Source organism: Camelus bactrianus, chromosome 3 (assembly GCF_048773025.1).
Source record: "Camelus bactrianus isolate YW-2024 breed Bactrian camel chromosome 3, ASM4877302v1, whole genome shotgun sequence".
Lineage (NCBI taxonomy): Eukaryota > Metazoa > Chordata > Mammalia > Artiodactyla > Camelidae > Camelus > Camelus bactrianus.
Genome location: NC_133541.1, coordinates 117,125,707 through 117,137,934, shown reverse-complemented (window position 1 = coordinate 117,137,934; position 12,228 = coordinate 117,125,707). Strand labels below are relative to the sequence as shown.

Sequence of the window (12,228 nt, the reverse complement as noted above, 5' to 3'; positions counted from 1 at the left end):
AGAAAAGGAGCCTGAATTCTGACCTGAGTCAGATGGTTTTCTAGGACATTAGTCTGCCGTCTTCTTGGTCTGCTGGCTTTCCAGATAACGTCGTTATTACTTGCTCCAACACCTTGTGTCCCAATTTATTGGCCTGTTGTATGGCAAGCAGTACGAGTTTGGACTTGGTAACAACTTCAGCAAATTTTGACGGGAAGACCCTTAGGAATAGTGGCCCCAGCAGCTGCTCGGGACTTACTCCAAAATTCCCCAAGTAGGGCTTGCTGACCAGGAGCAACTGGACACCTAGCAGTCTCACCAAAATTTGTTATGAAGTCTATGCTCCCAATGCTTGCCACACAACCGGCCAATAAACTGAGAAATGAGGTGTAGGAGCAAGGAACTGTGGCTTTATTCAGAAAGCCAGCAGACTAAGAAGGTGGTGGACTGGTGTCCCAGAGAACTGGCTTACCCAAGTTAGAATTCAGTCTCCTTTTATACTAAAAGGGGAGGGGATGTGACTGGTTATTGCAAACTTCTTGGTGCAGGAATCTTTTGTTTTTGCACCTGCTCAAGGAGGGCTGGTCACAATGTTCCTATAAATGTTCAACAGGACAGTTACTATTTTTCGCTCTGCAAACTTTGATCTCTTTTTGAATGGAAAAAGGTCATAACTGTAAAGGTCAAGCATGGGAGGCAGAGCATTGAGATATTTCATAATTCTTTTGCAAAGCATCACTAAGCACAGGCAACCGCACAATGGTTACAGCTAAAGGGACAGATCCAATATGGAGTTAGGTTTGTTCTTCTCTTTTATGCTATGATATCAAACTTCACTTGAACTAGCATTTAGGTATATGTGCTTTTCCATCTCAGTTGGTTTGAGAGGATTGTTCATGATTGTTTAACCTGGCTTTGTTGATTACTTACATGTTTATATGATTTTTCATGTGTTTATTCATGTAACTACTCCTTAATGAAACTGTGTTCATATCCTCTGTACATTTTTATATTGAAAGCTTTTCTTTGAAAATATACGTGAATATATTAAGATTAGTAACTTTTTATGAATACTATAATATTTTTACTTCAGTCATGATTTTAATATTTTGCCTCCTAAGAATTTTTTAGTAGTATTTCATTTAATATATGAGTTTAATGATTTCCATTAGCAGTTTTGTGTTTAGAAAGTTCTCACACACTTTGGGAAACTAAAAAAATATTCACCATTACATATTTTTAAGTATGAGCTTGAGAGTATTTTTGTACATTTAACTTCTAATACAGCAATAACTTATTGGGGGTATGGTATGGAATGGATTTCTAAAATGGTTGTTTTCAGGTAGAGACTAAGTTCAAGTGCTAAATGATTAATTTGCTTACTTATTCCAAAATATTTATTTACTACCAGTTATGGGCTTGCTCTATTCCAGGTTCCTGATATTAGAAACAATGATTCGGCCCTCATAATGCTCTTATTCTAGTGGAAAATAAAGACAATACACTACTGAATATGTAATGTTATGTCACATGTTAAAACTAGAGTGAATAAAACTAAAGGTAGGATGAGAGAATGAGAATCATGAGGGAATCTGTTTTATACTGGCTGGTTAAGGCTCTTCATTCAGAATGTGAAATTTTAGCAGACCCAGGAAGGAAACAAGAATTCCAGACATTAAGTATCTGGGCAACAGTATTTTAAGTAGAAGGAACAGAAGGGGTAAAGACTCTGAGACAGAAACGCATTGGACATGTTTGATCATCTGCAAGAATATCTCTGTTCCCAGAGAAAGTTGCAAAAACACAGAAAACCAGGTTGTACGTAGACTCAAGGGGCCGGTCCTCCAGGACTGACAGGGACTTCAGAAGGACCAGCGATCACCAGGGTTTGTTTAAGGAAATGTAAATCCTTTGATCTCTCCATCAACTCTGAATGAGAGCTTTGCTGCTTACGTTAATCCTGATTGGAAGTCTTTCCTTTTCATCATTTTAAGTACATCGTGCCAGTCCTGTGTGGCCTGCAGAGTTTCTGCTGAAAAGATAGCTGATGTGTTTATGCGAGTTCCTCATAGGTTATTGGTTGCTTTTCCCTTGCTGCTTTCAATTTTCACTCTTTATTGATCTTTTGCCATTTTAAATACAGCGTCTTCTTGGGCTGCTATTTGGCTTAATGCTGTGTGGGACTCTCTGCACTTTCTGTATTTGGATGATTATTTTTTTTCCCCAAGGTAGGGAAGTTTTCAGCTATTATGTCTTCAAGTAACCGTTCCTCTCTCTCGTCTCCGTCTTAGAGCCCTCTTAAACTGTTATCATTTATTATCATTTTTTTTCCTGTTTAGCATCAGTGATTTCCAATACTCTGTCTTCCAGCTCTGATCCTTTCCTCGGTATAATTTTGTCTACTGTTGACTCCTTATACTGTATTTTTTATTTCAGTTATTGTATTTTTTAAAATCTCTGTTTGGATGTTTTTTGTGTTTTCTAACTCTTTGTTTAAAAACTTTTAGTTTCTTGTTCTTTGTATCCATTCTTCTCCCAAGTTCCTTGATCATCTTTACAATCACTACCCTGAACTCCTTCTCTGGTAAATTACCCATCTCTATTTCACTTAGTTCTTCTTCTGAAGTTTTATTTTGTTCCTTTGTCTGGAACATGTTCCTCTGTGACCACATTTTACTTTTGCTGCTGTTTGTGTTTTTACGTATCTTGCAGGTTAGTTACATTTTCCAGCTGTGGAGAAGTGGCCTTCTGTAGAAGACTTTCCATGCATCCTAGCCACACATTCCCCTCTCAGAACCCAAGCCGCACACTTCAGATCTGTCCCCTATGAGGGCTGTGTGGGCTCTTGTGTTGTGGCAGGCTGACTCTCAGGGTGGTCTAGTAGTCTTGCTTGACTCCCAGTTTGATTTGTCTCCAAGATGCTCTGTGCAGGGGTTGCTGGCTGCTGGTTAACAGGACTGTAGATCCTAAGAAGGGCAGTCCTAGGACTAGGCCTAGCACACTGGTGGGCAGAGTCTGGATCCAGAAGACTCTGGGGCTGTTGCCCACTCACTGATGGGTGAAGCCAGGTCCTGGGGTTAGTGCTGGACTGCTGGCAGGCAGCACCAGGACCTGAAGTCTGGTTGCAGGTTCCAGAGATCTCAGAGCTGGTGTGAGGTTGCTGGGGGTGGGGTGTGGTTCCTAACACAGTTGGTATGGGTTTGGGATGTCCAGAAACTTGTATTGGCCTGCTTGTGGGCAAGGCTGGCATCCTGCTGGTCTTGGGTCAGGGTCTGACCTGCTGTCATCAGGCTGGGTCTGTAGACTGTGGGATTGTAGTTTTCCTGCATCTAGTTTCTGTCCTCTGGTGGGTGAGACTTGTCCAGAGGCTAAAGGAGACTTCCTGGAGGGCAAGACCAGGGCCTAGAGGATTCTGGGTTGATGCCTGCTCACTGGTGGATAGAGCTGGGTCCTGGGCTCTCTGGTGGGCAGGGCCATGCCTAGAATTAATTGTGGACTCAGGACGCCTTTAAGCAACCTATCTGCTGATGGGTGGGACAATGTCACCACTTACAAGTTGCTTGGCCTGAGGCACACCAGCACTGGTGTCTATAGGCTTTTGGTTGGAGCCAGGTTTTGGCACTAATGAGTCAGAGGAAAGATTCCACAATAGTAACTCATCACCAGTGTCCACATGGTAGAAGGAGCACCCAAGAAACGCTGCTGCCAGTTCCTATGTCCCTAGGGTGAGATCCAGTTTTCTCCTGCCTCTCTTGGAGACTCTCCAAAACCAGCAGGTAGATCTAGCCCATGCTCCTATCAAATTACTGCTTTGCCATGAGTCTGGGAATGTGTGTGATTTTGTGTACATCCTGTAAGAGTGAAGTCTCTATTTCCCCTGGTTTTGTGGGACCCCAAACATTAAACCTCACTGGCTCTAAAGCTAAATGCTTTGTGGGCTCATCTTCCAGATGGAAGACTCCCAGGCCAGTGAGCCCAACTTGGGGCTCAGAATTCTCTCTCCTGTGGAAGAACCTCTGCAGTGTAATTATTCTCCTGTTTGTTGGTTGCCCACCCCAAGGGTGTTGGACTTGACTCACCGGAGTCTAGCTCTCCTACCCATCTAGTCATAGTTCCCTCTTTGTGTCTGCAGTTGTAGAACTTTTTTAGTACGTTCCAGTCTTTCTCATTGAAGTTTGTTCTGAAAATAGTTATGGTTTTGATGTCCCCATGAGAGAAATTGAGCTCAGGGTCTTTCTACCCTGCCATCTTGGTGATCTTGCATCTATCTTTTCTAATTAAAGTTTTTATTTTCTTTGGATAAATACCCAGGAGTAGAATTCCTGAATCATATGGTAGTTTCACTTTTAATTTTTTGAGGAATCTCCATACTTTTTTCCGTAATGGCTGCACCAAAGTACATTCCAAACAACACTGCACGAAGGTTCCTTTTTCTCCACATCTTTGTCACCACTTGTTATTTTTTGCTTTTTTGATGATAGCCATTCTGACCGGTGTGAGATGTTATCTCATTGTGGTTTTGGTTTGCATTTCCATGATGATTAGTTATGTTGAACATACTTTCAGATGCCTATGGCCATGTGTGGGTCTTCTTTGGAAAAATATCTATTCAGACTCTCTACCCATTAAAGAGATATAAAGAAATAAAACAGCTGACAGGAACACCATATGAGTTGGAAGAGAGAAAAAGAGTTTAGGTATCTTAAAGTCCTACCCGCTCTTTGCATGGGATAGAGGGAATTAGAAATAAAAAATAAAGATAAGATATTTCATACAAAGTATAACCTAAATAAAGCTGGTTCATCAGACAAAATAGGAAAAAAGTCATCAATAAATACAGAGAAAAATCACTTAAACATAACAAAATGTACAAAAATATTAAAAGCTAGTATACCATGACATTTAAATTTTATTTGACTCCAATATAATGCCCCTAGAACATATCAAACAAAAAAAGATAAAACTAAACAGGCAAAAATAGTAGACAATTATAACACATTCCCTTCTCTATAACTGACAGAAGAAATAGATGAAAATTAAAATTTGAACAGCACAATCTGTAATGGATGCATGAAAAACAGTACATTTAATAATAGTGGACCATATGAAACATTCATAAAAACTGAACACCCAACAGCCATAAAATAAGGTATAAAATATTTCAGAGGATTAACTCTCTGACCACAGTGTTTGAATTCAGAATTCAATGAAAAGACACAAGAAACTGTCTCATGTGGTTGTCTACTGTAAGATTTTATTCTAAATAACATTAGAATAACAGCGGGCAAAATAAAAATTGACATATCAAACCTATGGGAAACTCTAAGACACCAGGTAAGAGGACGTTTGGAAGCTTAAATACATACATTAAAAAATTTTAAATTTAAGATCAATGAAACATTTTTAAAAAAATATAAAATAATGGCAAATGAAAACCAAAGAGAGTAAAAGAAACAAAATATACAATTAGGAGGATTGACAAAGCTAGATGACTGTCCTTTGAAAAGATGAGTAATATTGATAAACTTCTGCTGTTAATGAACAAGGAATAAAAGATAAGACACAAATAACTATTGTCAGCAATGAAAACATAAAACATACTAGAGATGCCAGAAAATTATATGATAGTAATTGATTCTGTGATGTGTTTATTGATTATAGGATATAAAAAATTCATACCACCAGGACACATGTACAAAAATGTGCATAGCAGCATTATTTGTAAATGCTAAAAACTGAAGGCAACATAAGTATTCATCAACAATAGAGCAGATAAATAAATTATAGTATAATCAGAGAATTAAGTCCTATACAAGAGAAAAATGTGACAAATGCTGGAGAGGCTGTGGAGAAAAGGGAACCCTCCTACACTGCTGGTGGGAATGTAGTTTGGTGCAGCCACTGTGGAAAACAGTATGGGGATTCCTCAAAAGACTAGGAATAGACTTACCATATGACCCAGGAATCCCGCTTCTGGGCATAAATCCAGAAGGAACCCTACTTCAGGATGACACCTGCACCCCAATGTTCATAGCAGCATTATTTACAATAGCCAAGACATGGAAACAGCCTAAATGTCCATCAACAGTTGACTGGATAAAGAAGAGGTGGCATATTTATACAATGGAATACTATTCAGCCATAAAAATTGACAACATAATGCCATTTGCAGCAACATGGATGCTTCTGGAGAATGTCATTCTAAGTGAAGTAAGCCAGAGAGAGAAAGAAAAATACCATATGAGATCACTCATATGTGGAATCTAAAAAGCAAACAAGCAAACAAACAAAACATAAATACAAAACAGAAACAGACTTATAGACATAGAATACAAACTTGTGGTTGCCAAGGGGGTGGGGGGTGGGAAGGGACTGACTGGAATTTCAAAATATAGAATAGATAGATAAATAAGATTATACTGTACAGCACAGGGAAGTATATACAAGATCTTATGGTAGCTCACAGAGAAAAAAAGTGACAATGAATATATATATGCTCATGTATAACTGAATAATTGTGCTCTGGAATTTGACACAACATTGTAAAATTATTATAAATCAATAAAAAATGTTAAAAAAAGAAAAATTAGTAAATCCATGATGCAGCAACATGGGTGAATTTTAAAAATATAATAATAATCAATTCTAAAATTAATCAGAAAAATTATGACCCATTCATATATGAATGAAATTAATTGGCACTGTTGAGTATACATAAACAGGCAAAAATCTATGAATAAAAATAAGAAAATAAATTTTAGGAGGAGGGTAATGGCTCAGTGGTAGAGGGTGTGCTTAGCATGCATGAGGTCCTGGGTTCAATTCTCAGTACCTCCATTAAAAAAAAAAAAAAAAAAAAAAAAAATATATATATATATATATATATATATATATATATATATATATATATGTAAACCTAATTACCTAACCCCCAATTTTTGTAAAATTGAGGACAGTGTCTACCGTGCAGGCAGAAGCTGGTGTTGAATAAACAGATTTAGGGCTTCCAGGCACTAGGGAATGTTTCTTCTATGTGTGGGGGATGGGCACTTGATGGTCCCTTTACAAACATTTCCTAAACTGTTCCTTTTAAATAATACACATTTTTTCAATGTTATTTTATTTTTGAGCAAATGCAATAGATTTGAAGAATATAGAAGACTAAAGGTAAAATATTTTGTGCTCATCTTTCAATAAAATATAGTACATCTCAAGGTGGCAGTTGGAAATATTAAAAAGGAGAATAGAAAAACTTTTAGGATGATCATTCAGAAATTTTTCAAATTGTTGTTTATGAAAGTAGGGCATCCCCATACTTCTCCCATCAGATGTACAACCACTTTTATTAGGTATGTTTGCCTTTATTCTTGCCCTATTCCAGTCTCCAATTACTCTAATCCTACAGTAAACATTGTAAAATTCATATTTATTCATGAGTATATTTAGTATACATTTAATTACATATGAATATAATTCATTGTATACTATTTACTCTAGATTTATAGAAATTGGAAATTGAATGACAAGATATTTTAAATATATATATTATATTTAATATATAAAGCACATTTAATTTCTTTTAATATATTTAATTTAATATATTTCATTTATTTTAATATATAAAATATGTATTCTCAATGTCTCTCTGTTCATTCTAGTGTACATACCTACTCAGTTTGGTATTTACAGCTTCGGGGTATCTCCCCTGCTTCTTTTATCCTTATGTCTGTTCAGGTGCTGGTCCTCGCTTTGAAACGTTCTTTTGTCTCTTTACACATATATAATCTTTACTTTAGGATCACTGCTCAAGTCTGGGGTTCCCTTCTAGATGCTGTGGGGCTTTCTGGGTGGAGCCATCTCCTAGTTCTTATGGCTGGGATCTCAAGTCTGTACAGCTCTCTCCTCCACTAGCAAATAAAACCCTTGAAGTAAGGGCTTGTGTCCCGGCCACTGCTGTGTCCCCTGTGAACTGCACAACATCTGTGGCATAGAAAATAATCCGTTAAGATGAATAAAAGATTGAATGATTCAACTGTCTATGGAGATTTTCTTTTTTCAAAGTGTTTGATAAGCAGAATGATATTTATATTAAATCAAAGGATACTGGATAAATAATCGATTTGTGAGAAAAAGATAAAATAAGCTTTTTAAAATGTGGTTTTATAGTTTAATTGAATACTTAAGTGGAATTGTCCAACTGGAAGATGAAAAAGACCAGGAATACTGTTCTTTAATTCAACAGACAATTGCTGAGCTCCTCCCATGTGACAAAGTCTACACTGGTGTCCTCATGTCCCTGACGGAGCAGAGCAGACACACAGAGGTAGAGTCTTGGGCAAAGCCACCTTCAAGGAGTCACACCTGAGAAAGGGAAGCAGTTTGGTTTCCCCTTCTCAAAAGTGATGTAAGGCAACTGCGAGGGCTTAAGCAAGCCCAAAAATGTCACACAGCTCTTGAGAACTACAGAGGCATATCCTGAACTAAACTCAAGACGAATCCTTTTCAGTTTCTTCCATCTAATCACAACAGACCCCCAATTTATGGGTAAATTCAAACTCAAGATTTTAGTTTTTCTTTGCACTCTATGCTCCTGAATGACAATCAGGTAAAACAGACACTCATTAAAAACAAAACTTATAGAAAGTCCATCAACAGATGACTGGATAAAGAAAGTGTGGCATATTTATACAGTGGAATACTACTCAGCCATAAAAACTGACAACATAATGCCATTTGCAGCAACATAGATGTTCCTGGAGAATGTCATTCTAAGTGAAGTAAGCCAGAAAAAGAAAGAAAAATACCATATGAGATTGCTCCTATATGGAATCAAAAAAAAAAAAGCATAAATACAAAACAGAAATAGACTCATAGACATAGAATACAAACTTGTGGTTGCCAAGGGGGCGGAGGGTGGAAAGGTAATAGACTGGGATTTCAGAATTGTAGAATAGATAAACAAGATTACACTGTATAGCACAGGGAAATATACACAAGATCTCATGGTAGCTCACGGAGAAAAAATGTGACAATGAATATATATATATATGTTCATGTATAACTGAAAAATTGTGCTCTACACTGGAATTTGACACAACATTGTAAAATGATTATACATCAACAAAAAAATTTTAAAAAAAAGAGATCAAATGATACCAATAAGCTAATAACAAGGGTAACTACCTCTGTTTAATATGCTTTTTGTATAGTCTTGTTTTTCTTAATCACCCCAATTTCTAAAGCAAAAATTTTACCTACCTCTAGAAAAACATCTCTTATTTTTCACTGCATTTTGCCCCTAACTTCGTGGAATTATTTCCAATTTCAGACAAATTATTTTCATGCACTAAAGGAATAATCATAAATGAGAATCAAAAGTATTCAGTTGGCATGCCATGTGAAGAAGGTAAATCCAATAGGGCAGTTTATTGAAGTCCAGCAGGATAGAAACACCTGGTGTCTGTCTCTTGATGATAAGATCAAGGTTCTGCGCCAGTTGGTAGTTACTTAACAATTTAGAACCCCAAACTCCTCCTTGCATATTAATCAGAGTAAATGTATTTTTTCCTCTAGTTTCTCACATCCCAGAAACACTAGACACATGAATTATTTTTATCATGAAAGCAACAGTGTCTTGATGCTATGCGTAGATTTATGGACATTCTATTTGTAGAATGATATACAATAAAGGAGGTAATAACTGGTGAATATTCCAAACTCTTTTTGTTCATTCTCCCTGTTTCAGAAGGAAGCAGCTAAGAAGATTAGGATTCTCTAAATTCCCATCCTCCTCCAAGGCTGTTATACTTAGTCTAAATATGGTATAATTTATCCTACAATAAATTATAGCACAAAGAAACTAAATAAGAAATTTCTTTAAAATTTTTTTTACATATTTTATGAACTGTGAAGTTAGGTGAACCTCTCTGGAACTTTCATATGGGTTGGCATTTGATCTAAGTAGTTTTGATGGTCAAATAATATTGAAAATATTGGTATTTAAACCATAGATCTCACATTCAATATTTGAAAAAAAAAAGTGTTCATTGTCCTTACTGAGATCTAATAGCACTCATTGGACCTCTGGTTGCCACATGTGAACTGTGAGTTAAGGGGTTTTGCAAAGTAAGGGAAACCCCAATTGTCCCTCCAGGATTAAGCTGGGATCCGAATTCCTCTGAGTGAGCCACATTCAGGGTTAAGGTGTTCATGCTGAAGTCTCATACCAGAATGACCAAAACACTTTGGACGGGAGACCACTTAAAAGGGACTATGTGCTGTTTTCTTTACGTCAGCGATTGCCTCACAGACGCATAGGGGTATGAGGACATTAAACCTAAGGAGATTAAGTTGTGATGTGTACGCAGTATGGAGGAGATAAGCCACATGCTTAAGAAAGAAGAAAGATAACCGGATTCGTTGTTGGAGGCCCTGGAACCGGGGGACAAAGTCGAGGAGAAACAGGGAGGGGAGGAATAACATAAAAGGGACAGAGGCATCCCCATTTACAGCCTTCTTAGGCTCAGCCCTGATCGCGTCATACTCCGCAGAGCGTCTGTGACATCTTTATTGCGGAGGCTATAAATGAGGGGGTTCAGCACAGGCGTGATGGTGGTGTAAAAGGCTGACACCATCATGTCCTGCTCAGCCGTGTGGTAGGAACCAGGAAGCATGTAGGTGTAGATGGCAGCACCAAAGAAGAGCGACACTACAATTACGTGAGAGGAGCAGGTGGCAAAGGCCTTCCTGCGGCCCTCTGCTGAGGTGATTCTGCCGATGAGATGCAGGATGAGGGCGTATGAGCTAGAGATGACGGCGATGGGGATGAGGAGCATGAGGACACAGCACAGGTACATGAGCAGCTTGTAGAGGGAGACGTCGGCGCAGGAGAGAGCCTCAGCAAGGCGGGAGCCTCACAGAAGAAGCTCAGGATTTTTCTGGACTGGCAGAAGGGGAAGCTCATGGTGATGGGGGTGAGCAGCAAACTGTCAACCACTCCTGGGAACCAGCAAGCAGACACCAGGCGTTCACAGACCCTCTGGTTCATCAGCAAGGGGTAATGGAGAGGTCTGCAGATAGCAGCGTATCGGTCATACGCCATAGCAGACAGGAGGAAAAACTCAGCTCCAGCGAGAGTCAGATAGAAAAACATCTGGATCTCACAGCCTAAGGGAGAAACTGTATGATCTCCTGTGACCTGGCCCAGGAGCATCTTGGGCACAGTCACAGATATGTACATGAGGTCCATGAGGGAGAGCTGGCCGATGAACAAGTACATGGGGGTGTGCAGGCTGGGCTCCAGGTGGATCACGATGACGAGGAGGGTGTTCCCAGCGAGGGCCATCACGAAGAATATGAAGGTCACGGTGTAGAGGAGGACGGCGTGCTTGGTTTCACCAAAGAGGCCCACCAAGATGAAATCAGCATTTGATGTTTGGTTCTGTGAATTTTGCTTCCCTGAGCACATGGTCTTGGTTAACAGTTCTCACTTGAGGGAGAAAATAAGAATCATTTTTTTCTTTAGAATTTTCTTATGCACACGAATTCCTTAACCCTTTTCCAGTAAGAAAATTGCTTTAAGCTATTTTTTTCAAATATGAGGTTGTATCAATGTAGAATCAAAATTTCAAATCTCTGAGAGGCCAGGATGCAGTTTGGCTCCAAGTCTAAAGTAGATTATGAAATCAGCCTGCAGAGGTGACCACTTATGAGCTGTATACATACAAAAGGTATTATATACTCTGTAAATAGTAATTTCTCCCCAAACTGATAATATAAAAGAGCTTATCTCTTGGCATGGTTAGAAAGCTGCAGTAGGAACCACTCGTTAGTCTGTAACACAATGTGAGTGTTGAATGAAGTCATTCATTACTAAGTCCCTACTCCACTTTTGGACATAGCTGCCCATTGAGGACTCAATGACCGTATTGAAAGCTGAAGCTTATGTTAATATTAATATCGTTAATGAGTTGAAAATAAATGAAGTTTGCTGAAAACTTGAAAGCTGAAATATTTTCTGCCATCATATATCTCCGTTAATCTGTGAACTCCCCTTCCCTTGCTAAATGATTCAGTGTATTCAACTTTTCCTTGAATGATGAAGCCCTGTTAAACAGGACCATGAGGGGCATCAGAGTGGAGAGGCTGGGTAGATCAGCTCAGGTGAAGACCTGGTGGAAGACAGGGCATTCAGGGTGCCAAGCTGGTGCGGGGCAGGAGGGCAGGCGTGGTGCAGACCTTTACAGGGGA

General features: G+C 38.7%; 1 protein-coding gene across 1 annotated transcript; it reads right to left on the bottom strand.

Annotated features, from left to right (window-relative positions):
* Positions 1-2,846: 2,846 nt before the first annotated feature.
* Positions 2,847-11,446, bottom strand: LOC105068323 (olfactory receptor 2T3). Its single transcript, XM_010954178.3, is given in 3 exon segments — positions 2,847-2,902; positions 10,523-10,871; positions 10,874-11,446. Coding segments are annotated over 3 exon segments (978 nt in total).
* Between the last annotated feature and the right edge of the window lie 782 nt (positions 11,447-12,228).